The sequence below is a fragment of the Mobula birostris genome, chromosome 18, assembly GCF_030028105.1.
Source record: "Mobula birostris isolate sMobBir1 chromosome 18, sMobBir1.hap1, whole genome shotgun sequence".
Classification (NCBI taxonomy): Eukaryota; Metazoa; Chordata; class Chondrichthyes; order Myliobatiformes; family Myliobatidae; genus Mobula; species Mobula birostris.
In genome coordinates, this window is record NC_092387.1 from 56616700 (window position 1) to 56636876 (window position 20177).

At 44.3% G+C, this 20177-nt stretch overlaps 1 protein-coding gene across 3 annotated transcripts in view; it reads right to left on the reverse strand.

Moving 5' to 3' along the window:
• The window catches only part of edc3 (enhancer of mRNA decapping 3 homolog (S. cerevisiae)), a 152912-nt gene that overhangs the window by 24735 nt on the left and 108000 nt on the right, over positions 1-20177 (reverse strand). For all 3 annotated transcript variants that reach the window (XM_072282734.1, XM_072282736.1, XM_072282735.1), the window contains exon 5: positions 34-187. In XM_072282734.1, the coding sequence (XP_072138835.1) occupies positions 34-187 (154 nt within the window). The remainder of the gene's footprint in view (positions 1-33; positions 188-20177) is intronic.

The window sequence follows — 20177 nt, forward strand, 5'->3', positions numbered from 1 at the left end:
AGGCACAATGATCAACATTAACACAAGAGGTACCTGTTAGGCCCACCAAGAAGTGTTAGTGTCATCTGGCTGGCACATACACCAATCATTTCCAACCTGCGTTCCAACGATAGGCCATGCCGTTCTGCAATTGCCAGCAGCCTTTTGTGCAAGTCATAAGAAATACTAGGAACAACCAATCCCGAATCTGTAATGCAAAAGAAAACCAACTATCAAATATGGAAAAAATCCAAACCGATTGCAGTGTTAGCTTATTTGGCCCTTTCGCCAACTAACCAAGGAAGAGAATGTGAGCTCAAGCCCAATGTACAATATATGTTCAGTTTAACTAGTTGCAAAAGTGAATATGAAGCTATCACAGACATCCCACCTTGCAAAAACTTATTTCAAGGAGGTCTCAACCGGAAGTCTCAACCTCATAGCAGTCTGTGTCAATGAATTTGTTAATTTTGCAAGACATCAGATTCACAAGTATTTTGTGAGATAGCTGACTTCTGAATTCTGTCTTAATGTGACGCACCATGCTGAATGCCCTTTCTACATCACAATTAGAATTTGGCAGCACCAAAAGCAGCTTCATCAACTAGCAGAGCTCTTTGAATTTCAACTGCCCCGTGCTCACAGATTTTACTTTGGACAGCTTCCCCCAGAACTCATCAACTGGCAAACTTTTGTAGTTTGGCACCAGTCCTTCAAGGTTAGTTGAGACATAATCCAGGACTCACCTCAACATGTCTTTTACAGTCATTTAACCCACCAGGGGCAATGGGAAAGTCAGTGTTGCAAACAGTGCAGCGAGCAATACAGTCATTATTTTTGACCCCTATTAGGCAAGGGTACACTTTAGTGTAGGCTGGGGTGAAGCACGTTTTATATGTTCTCTTTTTGGAACACTCTGCTATGGCGCTGCAGGACACTAACCTGAACTGATGGAGGGAGGGAGAGAGAGGGGAGAGTGGGGGGGGGGGGGGAGATCGACTGTAAAGCCTGCCCACAGAGAAAACTGATTGGTGTCTCTTTGTGCTAAGTACACCTATGAGGATATTCTCTTTTTTATCCCTCTCTCCCCCTCCCTCACTCACAAAAAAAGATTGATTTCCGGGATATTGTATATAATTTGCAGGCATCAGGGAGCTGCTATCAATATGCGGGAGAGGTGGGATGTCTGCTATCATAGTGAACTATTTCACTAGTATTCTTTAGTAATGTGAAGCCGTTACTATATAGTTCGTATAATGATTCCAATCCCAGAGCAGCACAACAGAATAACAGGCATCTGAACTGACCCAGCAAGTTGCCATAAGGGAGACATGGTAAATGCTGTCAATGGCACCCATATCCAAACATTATACCAGAATTATGCTATTCTTAGTAGATAAAAGGAAATCTAAACTGAATTATCCAGTATTAAGAACTCTCACAAAAATCCATGCACTTCTCACTCAAAACTGCATTGTGCACCAGTTTAAATCTTGAAAAAAATTGCAACTAGGTTCTCCAAGTATGGAAACTTTCTTCAGTGGCTAAAGAGCAGAGCTGATATATCTGATGACGATACCCCCATTATATAAAGCAAAAGTTGCAACGACTTAAATAATACATGTTGGTAACTATGCCATTTTACAGTCGACAAAATAAGTGAGGTGAAAGCCAATAGACTGCTTAATACCGTTTATTGAAGGCAGCCAGCTGATGAATATTTAATGCAGGATGATGGGATAGACAGATGTTAAAAATGATGAATTCCCACTCTGATGCGTCATTTAAAGATGCAATTAACACAAACCAGGTACAACAATAAGAGAGAATATAAAAAAGCCAGGAAGTGGTTAGTTACCTCCTGGTTCCCAAAAATAAAAAGCCAAGACTGAAGTAACCCTAAAAGTATGTTCAGGTACCCTTTATTAGAGCAAGTTAAAAAGCAAGCTGATTTACAAAGGAAAATTATTTTTCTTGTAATTCTACTTGACAACTGGAAAACAAGTAATGAACTTCAATAAAATTAATGTGCATTCCCTGAAACTCTTAAGTATTCCACGAGCAGCTGCTTGTAGTGAAATCTAGATATATTCTTCAGGAAGAATTAAGAAGTTATACATTATGCAACTGAGTCACTGGGGAATCCAGTCAATCTAAATTAAAACCAAATACATCATAAATTGTATCTCCAAAAATCTTCAGTGGAAAGCTAAAGCTACTTATAAAGCAGTATTGTTGATACCTTTATATACTGCACATTATCATAAATAGCTCACAGGAACGATGCCTCTGGTTTGTATTTTGGAAGATTAAGAATACTTGGGATCTTGAGGGTGGGGAAGGAAAGAAGAAAATGAAGGGAATCATTGTCATATAGAGGCTAGCATAATGCTTTACGGTGCTAGCAATCAAGGTTCAATTCCTGCCGCTATCTCTAAGTCCTGATGAATGGTCTCAGTCCGAAATGTTGACTGTATATGCTTCCATAGATGCTGCCTGGCCTGCGGAGTTCCTCCAGCACTGTGTGTGTGTGTGTTCTTGTATATTCTCCCTGTGACCCGTCTTTCCTCCAGGTACTATAATTCCTCCCAAATTCCACAGCTGTATGTGTTAGGAAGGGTTAGTAAGTTGTAGCTACCCTATGTTCAAGCCAGAAGCATGGTGACACATGCTTCCTCCTCAGTATATCCTTGGACTGTTGTCCATTAACACAAATGATATATTTCTCTGTATGCTTCAATGTATATGTGACAAAAAAAATCTTTAAAGACACGTAGAAATCAGTGCTGCAATCACTGGGATATGGGTTAACCTGCCCAGTCACTACTGAGGCGACTATGATTACAGCCCAAGACAAAGACACACAATGAAAAGATAGTAGGAGAGCTGCTCTTGCAGGATATTAAAGTAGTTGGCGGTAAAGCAGATTTCCAGCCAGCAGTGTTGGCTGAGGAGAGTGACTGTCCCATACATGGATGAGAAAATTCCAAGAAGATTAAGAGTATGTTAACAAATTAAAACAGTCTACTGATTGAATACAAAGTCTTGTGTACTTAACTATTTCAGAAATTATCTGTTCTGCAGACTATAACGTACATAAGTTAATCAGCACAACTTTCTGAAGCCACAATATTCAATGTTAAATTTTTATCGGTATCAGAACTTTGGAACAGGTGAATAAACAGCATTTTTATCCATGATTGAAAAAAACAAATGACTCCTATGAATTCTACACTCTGAAAATAATACATACCACATTTTTTCAACTGGTGTATACATTTGCAGGAGAATCATTGTAAGAGAGGAAATTAATTTCAACAGAACTCCTGAAAAATCTGAAATATTGAAATTCCAACAACCTAACACAAGTTATATTCTCAGACCCCATACAGGAAGCCTGGGTTCAAACTGCAGCCTGTCAGCTCATGACAGCTGATTATCCTCCACAACCAACATCTAGTTCTCAGGGAGCTTACCTTGTGGATAAATATAAACACAAAAGATACCTGGCTTGGCTTTTGCTGGCTACTTGTGTTAATAACTTAGTTCTCACAGGGCATGCTCCAGTATGTGACCTCAATACTGCTCTTCACCTGTACGTCCAGGCAAAGAGAGCTAGCCAAGTCTACAATTGTGAATGTAAGGGGTTTCTTCTTTTATGTTACTGCTAAAGCTAATAAAAATGGCTTCTTTGTTACGTTAGAATAAAATGGCTTCTTTGTTATGTTAACTGGTGAGAAAGTGCTTCTCTCTCACAGCTTATTTGGGTTATAATTACTGATAAGAAATTTGTATTCATTTGCTAACCAATTTGGATAGATGTTATTCTTTCTTGTGTCTGTAAGCTATTGTTTGCGCGGGCTTTGAGGCAGAAGGTGCGATGGGGACAGAGAGAGGAGACATGATGCTGTAAACTAGGCGGCGGGACGGACCCAAGGCCCAGGGTCTTCAGTGAGGAGAGGAGACAAAGACAGACTCGTGTGGAGCATCTGGTCGACCACCGTGGTTGGTCCCAGGCGGCGGGTTGAGGAGGTCGGAGGGGATCGAATGGTGGAAAGAAGATTCTGTTAATTGAGCTCCAACTGTTGTGCATGAAGTGGTTGAACTTTGATAAGTTTGGTGCCTTTTACTTTCCTTTTATATTTTATCTCTATTCATTACATAGTTCCAGTAAGATCTATAAAATGTAATCATTTAATCGCATATGATGTATTGCCTGTTATTTGGCAGGGTGGGTTACATCACACAGCATCCACACAAACATGATTACCCCGTCTGGCGGGGCCGAAGGCTGCTCCCCCTAGACGAAAGCAAGCTGAGCGAGCCTGAGGCTTACTGGGGGCTACATGAATAAAAACATTAATCACAAGCGTGCCCTTCATTAACAGAAAGAACATGAGAATTTTGGTAACAGTTGCATGGGATTAGTAACGGTGGTTGATTTCCATTGGTAATAAATATAAAACCACTACTTCAGAGCTGCTACAGGGGGTCACCAGGAATTAAATTCTCCATGGTCATTTGACATCATCTGACTGGTTGCATCACCATTTGGTATGGAGGGGCGCTGAATAGGAACAGTAAAAGGTGCAGAGGGTTGCAAACAAACACAGCCAGCTTCATCGTAGGCAGCAGCCTCCTCAGTACCAAGGACATCTTCAAAACCCGATGCCTCAAAAAAATGGCATCCATCAATAAGGATCCCCTACACCCATTTCTTCCCCTCCCCCACCAGATTTTTGGACAATGGATCAATTCATGGACAGTACTTAATTTTTGTTCTCTTTTAGCACTACTTATTTAATTTTTATATATTTCTTATTGTAATTTGTTTTTATGTATTGCACTATACTTCCACAAAACAGATTTCCATAAGGGCACGAGACATAGGAGGAGCATTAGATCATTGGGCCCATCAAGCCTGCTCCACCATTCCATCATGGTTGATTACCCCCGGATCCCATTTTCCTGCCCTCGCCCTAATTAATCAAGAACCTATAAACTGCTGCCTTAAATCTACCCATGACTTGGCTTGTACAGCCATCTGTAGCACTGATTTCCACAGACTGACCACCCTCTGGCTAAAGAAATCCCTCCTCACCAATGTTTGAAATGGATGTCCCTCTATTTTGAGGCTGTGCCCTCTAGTTATACACTCCCCCACTATAAGGAAACATCCTCTCCACATCCACTCTATCTAGGCCTTTCAATATTCAATAAGTTGCAATGAGATCACTCCCCCGCCCCATTCTTCTAAACTCCAGCAAATACAGCCCCACAGCCATCAAACACTACTCATATGTTAACTCTTTCATTCCTGGGATCATTCTTGTAAACTTCCTCTGGATCATCTCCAATGCCAGCACATCTTTTCTGAGATAAGGGTCACAAGTCTGCTCACAACACTCTAAGGGCGGTCTAACCAATGCCTTATAAAGCCTAAGCATGAAATTGTTTTATTTTAAATCTGGCCCTCTCAAAATGAATGCTAACTTTGCATTTGCCTTCCTTACTACCGCATCAACCTGCAAGGTAACCTTCAGGGAATCCTACTTCCTTTGCTTTCAGGACTTCCAAGTTCCTTTGCTGCTCTAATTTTTGAATTTGTTTCCCCATTTAGAAAATGGTCCACATTTTTATTCCTTCTACTGAAGTGCATGATTATGCACTTCCCGACACTGTATTCCATCTGCCACTTCTTTGCCTATTGTCCCAATCTGTCTTTGTCCTTCTGCAGACATCCTGCTTCCTCGACACTACCTGCCCTCCACCTATCTTTGTATTGCCTGTAAACTTAGCCACAAAGCAATTAATTCCTTCATCGAAATCATTGACATTGACGTATAACGTGAAAAGAAGCGGTCCCAACATTGACACCTGTGGCACACCACTAGTCGCCAGCAGCCAATCAGAAAAGGCACCCGTTATTTCCACTCTTTGCCTCCTGCCGGTCAGCCAATCTTTTGTCTTCTATCCATGCTAGTAATACCATGGACTTGTTAAGCAGCCTCATGTGCCACTGATATTAAACTTTATTCTAATTCAGATTGAGTGATTAATCAATTATGCCATTGGTAACATCTAGATTTCAGTAATGTTGCTAACCAATAACCCACTGCCATCAGGGAGGAGGCTATGTAGCATCCACCCCAGGACCATCATCATAATGTGCCATGTTGTATGACGTGGGCGATTATGGTCTATCCATGACAATGATTGTGCTTGGCAAGGTCAAGCACAATGTCATTGCCTTCTTCTGGGCAGTGCCTTTACAAGATTAGTGACCCCAGCCATTACCAATACTGTTCAGAGATTGTCTGCCTGGCATCAGTGATCACATAACTACGACTTGTGATATTCAGCAGATGCTTGTATGACCATCCACCTCCTGCTTCCATGGCTTCACGTGACCCTGATCCGGGGGGAGAGAGAAAACGGGCTATGCCCAAAAGTGACCTGCAGGTTAATGGGGTGTGGGGGTGGGGGGGAGGAGCACCTTACACATCCTTTGGTAGCAACCCATCTCCACCCCGACACCCAATGCCAGGACCACTAGTCCCAAAACAGTTTTTCTCCAAACAGTAAAGCTGATCAACACCTCTACCACTAACCCAGCCCACCAACTTTACTTTAAAATTTCCTGTCAGAGTCACCTTATGTAGACAGTCCTGTGCCGTGTGACACTTTATGGACATAAATCAATCTATGTATATTAGACAGCATACTATTTATATTTGTCATGTTTTTTATTATGTTCTTTAGCTCAACATTTTTTTGTGCTGCATCGTATCTGGTGTAACAATTATTTCATTCTCCTTTACACTTGTTTTCTGGAAATGATATTGAACGATCTTGAATCTTGAAACAACTGCCAGGAAAGCTTATACATATCTCATTTGATATTCTATAAGGCAACATCCCATGAAACTTAGATAGTATTGATGCACCTGTCAACTCTTAAGATTACATGGTACCTCATTTCTTTATAATTTCACTCTACCATGGTAACTTATACTTTTCAGATGATCTGTTTGCTTACAAAGGTAACCAAGAGATGACAGGACTGATGTCTATTAGCCTTTAGGGATCGAAACAAATCCGGTGGCTCTTGAAACATACACATACTTAAAACAAAAGTCATCAGGCAAGTTTATGTTTTTTGCCAGAACCTGTTTGCATGCCTCTCAAGAAATTCTGAATGAGTAGTTCAGATGCAGCACATACCAATTACACAGCAACAATGAAGAATGAGGAAACCGCTACTGTATACTTCAGGCTAAAACACACAATTTTGTAAACATACGTTGCCAAGGAACAATGCTTTTAATTCTTAACATGCAACACTGGTTAGAGTGGATGCTTTTCTTTGGGGGAAAAAATTCTTAAGATTTCTGTCACACAAGAGGACCAAAAGGAGTATGACAAGGATCTGTGCTGTAGTGGTCTATAACTCTATGATCACCTGAGTGTTGGAGTTCTGAATAGTTTGAGAACTAGTAATATTTGAACCTGAGATTTAAAGTTCCATATACAAATGCATGTGAAAAAAAAAATCACTCTCAGACTCCAAAGAATATCAGAGACTGAATTTATCAACTGCAACACAGTGCAACAGGAACTTAATCATTACATGCAGGTGAGCTACAAGCAAAACTGGTGCTTTTAGGACTTGATGACAATGTTTACTTTTTACAAATAAGCAATCAGATTCTGAACGGCCCAGGAACCCATGACCATGACGTCATTATTTTTGCTCTATTTTTCACTATGCTTTTTTTAATATTTTAAAATTGTAACTTATAGTACCATGGTAGAGTAGCAGTTAGCGCGACACAATTACAACTGGGGGTGTACTGGAGTTCAATTCCAGCACCGTTCTGTAAGGAGTCTTTGAACATCCTCCAAATAGAAAGCATGGGTTTTTTCTCCGGGTGCTCTGGCTCCATCCCACAGTCCACAGATGCATTGGGTAGGTTAATTGGTCATTGGACCTTTAAACCTTTAAAATGTCCCTTGATTAGATTAGAGTTCATTGGGTTTGTCAGGGACTGCTGGGCTAGTGTGGCTTGAATAGCCAAAAGGGTCTACCCTGCACTGTATCGCTAAAGAAAATTAAAATAAATAAAATATTTGAGTATATAGTATATTTTATATTTGTAGCATATTGCACTAAACTGCTGTCACAAAACAACAAATTTCACGACACGTGTCAGTGATAACAAACTTGATTCTGAAATTAAGGTAGAATATACACATCACAAAACATACACTGAGCATTAAAACTGTTGCTCCGATGGTGCTCTCATGCACATATTACAATATTTCATAAATGGAAACTAACTAGTAAAACATTTAGATTCAAATACCTTTGAATGGATACAGAACCTTTTACATCTTTTAACTTAAATGTACCTTGATTTTGTAAAGGGAAATGATCAAAACAATCCTGTTTCTGTTAAGAAGGAACCCAAAAAATCCAAACTTGATTAAGGAGAATACTAACATATAGCATGGTACATGCAACTGAGGAGAAACCCCAAAAAGTCTACTTTACAGTTACTACCAAAAACTGGTAAAATTTTATTTCTTGATTGCCAGGGAAAGAATATGGGTTTACATTTTTAAGAAGTTGCACATGGGCACATGCTGGTGATATTCCACTCTGCATTCTGCAACATCTACTCTGAAAGTGAAAAAGACTTGTTACAGAACACTTTTTGTGGCCTCAGGACACTCTAAAGCATCTCACGGCCAACAAACATTTCTGAATTTAGTCAAAGTAAAGAAGGTGCTCAATGCAGTTCTGGACACGGGATGCTAGTTGAAGAATGATGAGGCTTATAGAACACCTAGAAGGAACCCAAATCATTTTGTATGAAGTCTGAAGGCCCAGAGACATTAAAGCCTACAGCGCATTTAGAGAAGGTGTCAGTGAAGGACAATGCAAATACTGCTGACAGCAAATATGTACAAGAAGAACAATTTGATGCAGGAAATCTCTTTGCAATAAATTAATCTCCTTGCAGCATGAAGCACTGTACGACTGGTGGCATGTCGCTTTAAAATGGCTCAAACCAGAACATTTATTTGTTACATACAATGTGGGTGCTACAGGCAAAGTTATTATTTAATGACTATTAATGATTCACCTTATACCCCGACTCCCATACCATTTGGTTGACTATGCTGTAAGTCAATATAAGTTTAAGATGAATTTTGTTTGGTGCTATTTAGTGGATTTGTTTGATAAAAATATTTGGTTTTCTTGGCTATTTAAGGCGGCAAAAAAAATGGTCAGAGAATTGTTATAACATACACAGAACTGCATTCAGCTCTTTACACTGGTTTCTGCTACAGCAAATCTAGAAATCCCATTCCCCTACATTCTCAGAATTAGATTAGGTTAATTATCACTGGCACACATTGTGAAATGAGTTGTTTTGCGGCAGCAATACATTGCAAAACATTAAAAACTATAAACTACAAAATTATAAAAAACAAGTAGTGGCATAAAGAGCAAAAACAGTGAGGTAGTATTCATGGGTTGATTCATTGTCCATTCAGAAATCTAACAGAAGGGAAGAAGCCGTTCCTAAAATGTTGAGTGTGTGTCTTCGGGCTCTTATGCCTTCTCTTTGATGTAGTTATGAAAAGGGGGCATGTCCTGGGAGGTGGAGAATGAAGAATGCTGCCTTTTTCACACACCGCCTTTTGTACATTTCCTCAACACTGGGGAGGCTACACCCATAATAAAGCTTGTTGAGTTTACAACCCTCTGCAGCTTCTTCCGATCCTGTGCATCTCCCTCTCTATACCAGATGCAACCTCTCTACAGTACTTCTGTAGAAATTTGCTGGAGTCTTCAGTGACATACAAAATCTCCTCAAACTCCCCATAAAATATAGCCACTAACATACCTTCTTTATAATTGCATCAATATTTGTCCCCGTAACTGCAAATCATTCATTTCTGGAAGCTGTTTCCACCACCTTTATAGGTAACATCATAACTTTACTGTTTAGGGGATGGGGGGGGGGGAACTCCTTGTATCTGATTTGCACTTTCTTCCCCTGTCCCTCAAAACTCCAATACTGTGCTTCTAGTCCTTAAATCATTTCAAAGGAATGGCTCTCTTCTACTTAACCTATCTGAACAACCTGGATCATACACATCTCATACAGTTCTCCAATCTTCTTTGCTGAAGTTCTCTATTTTAGATTCATTAAAGCAAATCTTTCCTGCTCTCTCACCTTGCATCATTGAAGTGACCAGAAATGGACAATACTGATCCAAAATAGGTAAATCACTATGCTGCTGTTGCCCTGGAATCACACATAAACTGCATCCACTAAGGACAAAAGTGAACTTGCACTGTAATTGTTACCATTACAGATGTTAGGTTTTCAAAACCAAATTAATTTACAAATTCAAATTTCACTCACTAATTTAGTCTCCTATTTGTCCAAGACACTAGATCATTAACTCAGTAGCTTCATTCTTATGCACATTCCCTGAAGGAAACATCAGAGCACAGCACAATTTTGTAGTTTTCCCTTGCAGTCAATTTGAAATCATTGATTAGATGGTCACAGATTTGTGGCTGTTAAATGTAAATCAGTTGCATTTTCTTCAAGCGTGGAAATAATGGAGAAAACTGCATTGAGGATACGTACAAAATTGACTGCTGAGAAAACAAATTTGTCTGAGGAATGCCTAGTTCAATGTTGTCCTTCAGCTATGGTGTTAAGCAGATACCGGCCACATGCACCAAAACTAAAGATTTCAAAAGTGGGAAAGTTATAGGAAAAGTTTCAAAAATATTAAGTTGCTTTGCCTTACCCATGGCAATTGCATAATTCACCAACATTAAATTCCACTCTGATGGGTCAGCTCTGATGTGCTTGTAAAACATTTTTTAAACTTGAGTCTTTTGTACTTTGGGATAGCAGTATAACTAGGCAACTTACATACCAACAGGGCTGTGCCAAAAATGAACTGCTTGACTTCAGGTGAACTTGACAACTTTTCTTTTAAGTACTTCCAAGCAAAGACTTGGAGGAGTTAATATGCTTTGTCTGGCATTTTACATAAAAAATCCAAACTATTATACATACTATTAAGATTGATGAAGGAAGCTTAAAGACTGAGAACGATGGACCCTCCAAATCAGAAACAACGTAACATCTGGTGAAAATCCATAGTGGATCATTGACCAACAGATGGAAACAAGCTGAGAGTGAGCTGTGACTGTAAGAGGGGGTTCAGTTCCTCTGACCTGCCTTCCTACTGACTTATCACTGGATCCACTCCTGGACGCCCCTTCCACACCTCAATTTAAATTCTTCAGCACTGTCTACCAAGACCCTCTGTTCTGGAATTACCTCCCAAGAAGCCCTCATCTCTACACAAGAACATGGTGGAGCAGACTCAACAGGTGGCCTGATTCTGCTCCTGTATCATATGGTCTAAAATGCAAATTAGTCTGTTTAATCCAGAAGTCAAGGTAGGTGGCGCTCTTGATTTACATTCCAAACGATGCATTTTTTGGCGATTCAACTCAATTGAATGGATTCAATAAAAATCCAGGGCTTCTATTCAAACTAAAGCTACAAAGCACTGATTTAGTCATGCTGTATTTCATTCAAACAACTCTGCAGAATTTGCCAACTACAATTTGGATCATAAACTGCTACGTACAAGGGATGGCAAAATCTACGATAAGCATCACATACTAACTGGCATGAGAGGGAGTTAGCAATGCAGTTAACTTCTGGCATTACATTTCATGCCTCCTTGATTTGTTTCACAACAATTCAGTTTCCCACAATGACTGAAAGGGTTAGAGCTAGTGTAGTATAACTTGTTCAGACTGAAGATTATTGGACAAGCACATGCTAGTGTGATGGGCCAAGTCACCAATACGATACACTAAATATATAGCGTAGAGGGAGCTGCTAGCTTGACGGCCCGAGTCAAGTCAATGCTGCAGCAGAGGTGTTTATATCAAAGTTGCACCCCTTCCTGCCCCAAGGTTTGTGAGTGTCTCACAGATCTGTGTGGTAGGACTGGAGGCATGGAAAGGATAAGCAACACCGTACTGCAGCTGCTTACCACTGGGAAGTAAGGGGTGGAATTGGAACTGTACTGTGCGATTAATTAGCTTAAAACGGCCCTTGAAACTTTAAATGCTTCGTACATCCTGTCAATAAAAAACAGACACCTCACCCAGCATTCTGATAAAATCCCAAGGCCAAAAAGGCATCAAATGATGTAGAAGTAGTTTCAAGGCATTAGGCTGTCACAACATACTTTACTGACAAATTAAGTACAAGTAGTATAGTTATTGCTGCTTTAAAGCTCCCTAACCAAAACTGCTCAGCGAACATCTTCACTGTACAACTCAAAGAAAAATGGCTTTCAACCTCACAAAAAACTCGATTTTGTTGATCAAAGGAACTGTGGAACACCACTTGCAATTATAGATGCAAGGAGAAAATAGGACTTTATTTAAATTTTAAGGAAAGTATTCTTGGAACCTCTATCAGTTTACAATTTAAGCTCTACTTTTCCCAAGCATCACAAAATCTTCTTAAGGTAAGATAAACAACATATGAAAATAATCTATCCATCTTCATGTAGACTCAGAAACAGGCTTTCAAATTTAAAACTTCCAGATCACTTCACTTTGCAAAGTAACCAAATAGTTTAAAGATTATCTGTATTTGTCACATGCGCATCAAAACTTTGAAACAGTGAAATATGTCGCTTTGCATCAATGACCAACACAGTGTGAAGGAGCAGGGGCAGCCTGTGGGTGTCGCCATGCTTTTGGCACCAACAACATATTCACTAACAATTGGCACCTACAATTTACTAACACTAACCCTTTTTAGAATATGGGAGTAAACCAGAGCACCCAGAGGAAACCCCCACAGTCACAGGAAGAAAATACAAACTCCTTACAGACAAGAGCTCCTTAAGGCCCCAATTGGTGATCACCAGTGCTTTAAAGCAATACACTACCACTACTCTAACAACAGGAATTCTGCAGATGCTGGAAATTCAAGCAACACACATAAAAGTTGCTGGTGAACGCAGCAGGCCAGGCAGCATCTCTAGGAAGAGGTGCAGTCGACGTTTCAGGCCGAGACCCTTCGTCAGGACTAACTGAAGGAAGAGTGAGTAAGGGATTTGAAAGCTGGAGGGGAAGGGGGAGATCCAAAATGATAGGAGAAGACAGGAGGGGGAGGGATGGAGCCAAGAGCTGGACAGATGATAGGCAAAAGGGATACGAGAGGATCATGGGACAGGAGGTCCGGGAAGAAAGACAAGGGGGGGGACCCAGAGGATGGGTAAGGGGTATATTCAGAGGGACAGAGGGAGAAAAAGAAGAGTGAGAGAAAGAATGTGTGTATAAAAATAAGTAACAGATGGGGTACGAGGGGGAGGTGGGGCATTAGTGGAAGTTAGAGAAGTCGATGTTCATGCCATCAGGTTGGAGGCTACCCAGACGGAATATAAGGTGTTGTTCCTCCAACCTCAGTGTGGCTTCATTTTTACAGTAGAGGAGGCCGTGGATAGACATGTCAGAATGGGAATGGGATGTGGAATTAAAATGTGTGGCCACTGGGAGATCCTGCTTTCTCTGGCGGACAGAGCGTAGATGTTCAGCAAAGCGATCTCCCAGTCTGCGTCGGGTCTCGCCAATATATAAAAGGCCACATCGGGAGCACCGGACGCAGTATATCACCCCAGCCGACTCACAGGTGAAGTGTTGCCTTACCTGGAAGGACTGTTTGGGGCCCTGAATGGTGGTAAGGGAGGAAGTGTAAGGGCATGTGTAGCGCTTGTTCCGCTTACATGGATAAGTGCCAGGAGGGGGATCAGTGGGGAGGGATGGGGGGGACGAATGGACAAGGGAGTTGCGTAGGGAGCAATCCCTGCGGAATGAAGGGGGGGGAGGGAAAGATGTGCTTAGTGGTGGGATCCCGTTGGAGGTGGCGGAAGTTATGGAGAATAATACGTTGGACCCGGAGGCTGGTGGGGTGGTAGGTGAGGACCAGGGGAACCCTATTCCTAGTGGGGTGGCCGGAGGACGGAGTGAGAGCAGATGTACATGAAATGCGGGAGATGCGTTTAAGAGCAGAGCTGATAGTGGAGGAAGGGAAGCCCCTTTCTTTAAAAAAGGAAGACATCTCCCTCATCCTAGAATGAAAAGCCTCATCCTGAGAGCAGATGCGGCGGAGGCGGAGGAATTGCAAGAAGGGGATAGCATTTTTGCAAGAGACAGGGTGAGAAGAGGAATAGTCCAGATAGCTGTGAGAGTCAGTAGGCTTATAGTAAACATCAGTGGATAAGCTGTCTCCAGAGACAGAGACAGAAAGATCTAAAAAGGGGAGGGAGGTTTCTGAAATGGACCAGGTAAACTTGAGGGCAGGGTGAAAGTTGGAGGCAAAGTTAATAAAGTCAACGAGTTCTGCATGCGTGCAGGAAGCAGCACCAATGCAGTCATTGATGTAGCGAAGGAAAAGTGGGGGACAGACCACTACTCTACCATTCTTCCCTGTAGGAATGAATAGTTTATTCATTCAAAAAAATTCTATTTTTGTAAATTTAAAAAACATTCTAGCTTCAGAAGTTTCTCCACGTAGCAGTTTGGGTGACTGGTAGCATGCTTAACTTTGGGCTGAAGTCCATTAGGGAAATCTGAGGCCGCTGCAACACCAAGCTGTTGTTCACAAATGGGGCATTGAAATACAGGGTAATTTACCTAATTAAATGGTTTGAGAAAGGGACAATGCCCTGAATATTTCAATTTGTAAAGACAGTCTATTCAAACCAAGATGAACCTTTAGTAAGTACTTTCTAGCTAAGATCAAAGTGTTGCGGTGTGCTACACACAGCGCTAGAATAACCACACGGAGTCGGTGAGTTAGAGTTGTGATGAAAGAGATTTATTCAAACTTCGCGGCCTGCTTTAAAGCCTTCCCGGTGGGGAATGCATATTCCCAGACCCTTTCTGCGCGCGGGATTTTCCCCCTGCTGGTGAAGATGGCCTGGCGCCCTTTTTGGGGCCGGCCTTCTGCCTGCGCGTGCTATTGTGAGCCGGTTCGTGTGTGCTAGAAAGTGGGCCGCCACATAACCCCTCCCAGAACTGGCGCTACCTCCCCCAATGTCCACAGTCTGGATCGGCCTCTGTTTGGGAGGTCTGCCCCTGTGCCATGGTGCCTGAGCCTGGACCGGCTGTGCCAAGTCCACATGGGCCGGTTTGAGTCCGTCCACCGTGAAGACCTCCTCTCTCCCCCCCATGTCCAGCACGAACGTGGACCCGTTGTTCCTGATCACCTTAAACGGCCCCTCGTAGGGCTGCTGTAGCGGTGCCCGGTGTCCGCCCCGTCGTACAAAAAGAAACTTACAGTTCTGCAGGTCTTTGGGTACGCAGGTCGGGCTCTGTCCGTGCTGTGAAGTGGGGATGGAGGCCAGGTTACCGAGCCTCTCACGTAGTCTGTCCAGGACTGCTGCGGGTTCTTCCTCTTGCCCCCTTGGGGCTGGTATGAACTCTCCTGGGACGACCAGGGGTGTGCCGTACACCAACTCAGCCGACGAGGTGTGCAGATCCTCTTTGGGCGCCGTGCGGATTCCGAGCAGGACCCAGGGAAGTTCGTCCACCCAGTTAGGCCCCTCCAGGTGGGCCATGAGAGCCGACTTCAGGTGACGGTGGAAATGCTCCACTAGTCCATTCGACTGTGGGTGGTAGGCAGTTGTGCGGTGTAGCTGTGATCCTAAAAGGTTGGCCATAGCCGACCACAGGTTGGAGGTGAACTGGGCGCCCCTGTCGGAGGTAATGTGGGCCGGTACCCCGAAGCGGGCTACCCAGGTTGCGATCAGTGCTCGGGCGCAGGATTTGGAGGTGGTGTCGGTGAGCTGGACTGCCTCTGGCCATCTGGTGAAGCGGTCTATCATAGTTAGGAGGTACCGCGCTCCTCGCGACACTGGCAGGGGCCCCACGATATCCACATGAATGTGGTCGAACCTCCGGCGGGTGGGTTCAAACTGCTGCGGCGGAGTCTTGGTGTGCTGCTTGGCCGTTTGGCACTGCATGCATGTTTTGGCCCATTCACTGACCTGTTTACGAAGCCCATGCCACACGAACCTGTTGGAGACCAGCCGGACGGTTGTCCTGATGGAGCGGTGCGCTAAGTTGTGAATGGATTCGAAAACCCGCCGGCGCCAGGCCGCTGGGACGACGGGGCGGGGTTGGCCGGTAGCTACGTCATATAGTAGAGTCCCCTCACCTGGGCCTACGGGGAGGTCTTGGAGCTGTAAACCGGAGACTGCAGTCTTGTAACTGGGGATCTCAGCGTCTGCCTGCTGTGCCTCTGCCAGCGCTGCATAGTCCATCCCCTGGGACAGGGCCTGTATGGTAGGTCTGGATAGTGCGCCCACCACGACGTTGTCCTTTCCAGAGGCATGCCGGATGTCCGTCGTGTACTTGGAGATGTAGGACAGATGTCGCTGCTGGTGGGACAACCGGGGTCGGACACCTTCATGAACGCAAAGGTTAGCGGTTTGTGGTCTGTGAACGCGGTGAAGGGCCTACCTTCTAAGAAGTACCTGAAATGCCGGATTGCCAGGTATAGTGCCAATAGCTCCCGGTCGAAAGCACTGTATTTGAGTTCAGGTGGTCGTAGGTGTTTGCTGAAGAACGCCAGGGGTTGCCAGCGACCCTCGATCAGTTGTTCCAGCACTCCATCGACTGCTGTGTTGGATGCGTCCACAGTGAGGGCAGTAGGAACGTCCGTTCTGGGGTGCACTAGCATCGCGGCGTTTGCCAAGGCTTCTTTGGTTTTAACGAAAGCGGCTGCTGCCTCTTCGTCCCAGGTAATGTCCTTGCCCTTACCCGACATTAGAGTGAACGGGGGTGCATGGTTCGGGCTGCTGAGGGGAGGAAACGGTGGTAGAAATTCACCATACTCACGAATTCCTGCAGGTCTTTGACTGTGTTGGGTCGGGGGAAGTTACGGACCGCGTCTACCTTGGCGGGCAGTGGGGTTGCCCCGCCTTTAGTAATCCTGCGGCCCAGGAAGTCAATAGTATCGAGTCCGAACTGGCATTTGGCTGGGTTGATTGTAAGGCCGAATTCGCTCAGGCGGGAGTACAGCTGGCGGAGGTGGGACAGATGCTCCTGCCGACTACTGCTGGCTATGAGGATGTCGTCCAAATAGATGAATGCAAAGTCCAGGTCGCGTCCCACCGCGTCCATTAGCCGCTGGAAAGTCTGTGCGGCATTCTTTAGACCAAACAGCATTCGGAGGAATTCGAAAAGTCGGAACGGGGTGATGAGTGTTGTTTTGGGGATGTCGTCCGGATGTACCGGGATTTGATGGTATCCCCGGATGAGGTCTACTTTGGAAAAGATCCTTGCGCCGTGTAGGTTTGCTGCAAAGTCTTGAATGTGCGGCACAGGGTAGCGGTCTGGCGTTGTAGCCTCGTTCAGTCTGCGGTAGTCACCGCATGGTCTCCAGCCCCCCGTTGCCTTAGGCACCATGTGCGGGGGGGGGGGGGGGGCCATGGGCTGTCGGACAGTCGTATGATCCCCAATTCCTCCATCTTCTTGAACTCCTCCTTCGCCAGTCAGAGCTTGTCCGGGGGAAGCCTTCGAGCACGGGTGTGGAGGGGTGGTCCCTGGGTCGGGATGTGGTGCTGTACTCCGTGTCTGGGCATGGCTGCCATGAACTGCGGTGTCAGTACTGATGGGAAATCTGACAGGACTCTGGTGAATTCATCGTTGGACAGCGTGATGGAGTCCAGGTGTGGGGCTGGCAACTTCGCTTCACCCAGGGAGAACGTTTGAAAAGTCTTGGTGTGGACTAGTCGTTTCCCTTGCAGGTCGACCAGCAGGCTGTGGGCTCGCAGAAAATCCGCTCCCAGGAATGGTTGGGCCACGGCAGCCAGTGTGAAGTCCCACGTGAACCGGTTGGAGCTGAACTGTAGCCGCACAGTGCGGGTGCCGTAGGTTCGTACTGTGCTGCCATTTGCGGCCCTCAGGGTGGGTCCGGGTTCTCTGTTGCGGGTGTCGTAACTCGTTGGAGGTAAAATGCTGATCTCCGCTCCGGTGTCGACCAAAAATCGGCGTCCCAACTGCTTATCCCAGACGTACAGGAGGCTGTCCTGATGGCCAGCCGCCGTAGCGATCGGCGGCTGGGCCTTGGCGTTTCCCGGGAATTTGCAGGGTGGTCTACAGCGGCGGGCCTCTGTGCCCCACCGCTGGTGGTAGAAGCACCATTGTTTGTTGGGCTCTGCTGCCGGGCCTGGTCTGGTCTGTCGTTGGGCCCGCGGCTTGGTGATCTGTGCAACGGACGCCCCTCTCCTTCTCCACAACACACCTGCTCGGGCCGCCACCTCTCGGGGGTGGCTGAAATCTGTGTCGGACAGCAGCAGGCGTATGTCCTCAGGCAGTTGCTCTAGGAACGCCTGCTCAAACATGAGGCAGGGTTTGTGTCCTTCAGCCAGGGCCAGCATTTCATTCATTAATGCCAATGGTGGCCTGTCTCCCAAACCACCCAGGCGCATTAAGCGGCGTGCTCGTTTGCGCCACGAGAGTCCAAAAGTCCTTATGAGCAGGGCTTTGAATGCTGTGTATTTGCCGTTCTCCGGGGGCGACTGTATAAACTCCTCAACTTGTGCAGCAGTCTCTTGGTCGAGAGAGCTCAGCACGTAGTAGTAGCGAGTGGACTCCGAGGTTATCTGCCGAATGTGGAATTGTGCTTCTGCTTGTTCCAACCACAGACGGGGTCTCAGCGGCCAAAAGCTTGGCAGTTGTAACGAAACTGCGTGAACAGATGCGACGTCGGTCATCTCTGGCCCAGATATCGTTTGGGCCATCAGGGTCACCAATTGTAGCGGTGTGCTACACACAGCGCTAGAATAACCACATGGAGTTGGTGAGTTGGAGTGGCGATGAAAGAGATTTATCCAAACTTCGCGGCCTGCTTTAAAGCCTTCCTGTTCCCACCCTCCCTGGGCTGGACTACTGTGAGGAATGCATATTCCCAGACCCTTTCCGCACACGGGATTTTCCCCCTGCTGGTGAAGATGGCCTGGAGCCCTTTTTGGGGCCGGCCCTCTGCCTGCGCGTGCTATTGTGAGCCGGTTCGTGTGTGCTAGAAAGTGGGTCGCCACAAAAGCTTAATGCTCTGAATGGAAGGGAACAGAACATAGGAGAAAGCTCTCCAAAGTGCCATTGGTTCGAGCATTTACAAATTCTCGGATGTTGTAAGCCACAGATGATAATCTGCTTTATTAAAAGTGTTATGAAGGTGCTCCTATGTTTAACTACTATACTCCGACCTACAATAAGTGGCCAATCAGTAGGAAATGTATAAAAACAAAAATCTCCTTCCATTTTCTAGTTGGATTTACATACATACCCATTGTTATATAAGGAAAGAAGAAAAAGTGTCATTAACGATCACTGAAAAAGCAGGAACAGCCAAATCTGCTTGTAGACCCATGCAGTGCAGTGGATTTGCCAAGTGAGGAATCAAACCAATAATTTCATTTTAATACCTAGTCAGCTTTGATATCTCAATAGGATTTCAACTGAAATGCTTAGCAACACACGGCTTTTAAGTCAACACTTGTTTTGTCTATTGTTCCAATGAGATGTTAACTAGGACTTTAGTATATTTGATAACATTATATGCAAAGCCCTTATCAAGAGTTTATGGCAGACAAGCATTTTTCCCTATTCTTAGCATGAAAAACAAAATAAATAGTTCCAATTTAAAATTCAATCCACCATGTAGGTTATTCAGAATAAGGAAATGCCTAATAATTTCCATTAGGAATGAAACTGTAGTCTAGTTGTATTATTTATATCCAACCTCACCATTAAACTTTAATACCGCAAGATTGTGATAAGGAATGGATCTGAAATGTCATCTTGAATACTGAGCTCACAACTCAGTGGACTGTTCCTGATGTCAAGAATGATCCATTACAGAGATCAACAAATTTGGAGCACTTCAGTTTTATTTAGTAGAACTTACAGCATTAATCCATAAGGATAATGTCAGATGCACACACCTGCACATGCAATTTCTGATATTCATTTGTTTTTAAACCTATAAATGAAGCTGAATGACTTTAACAACGCAAACACCAGGAAATCTGCAGATGCTGGAATTTCAAGCAAC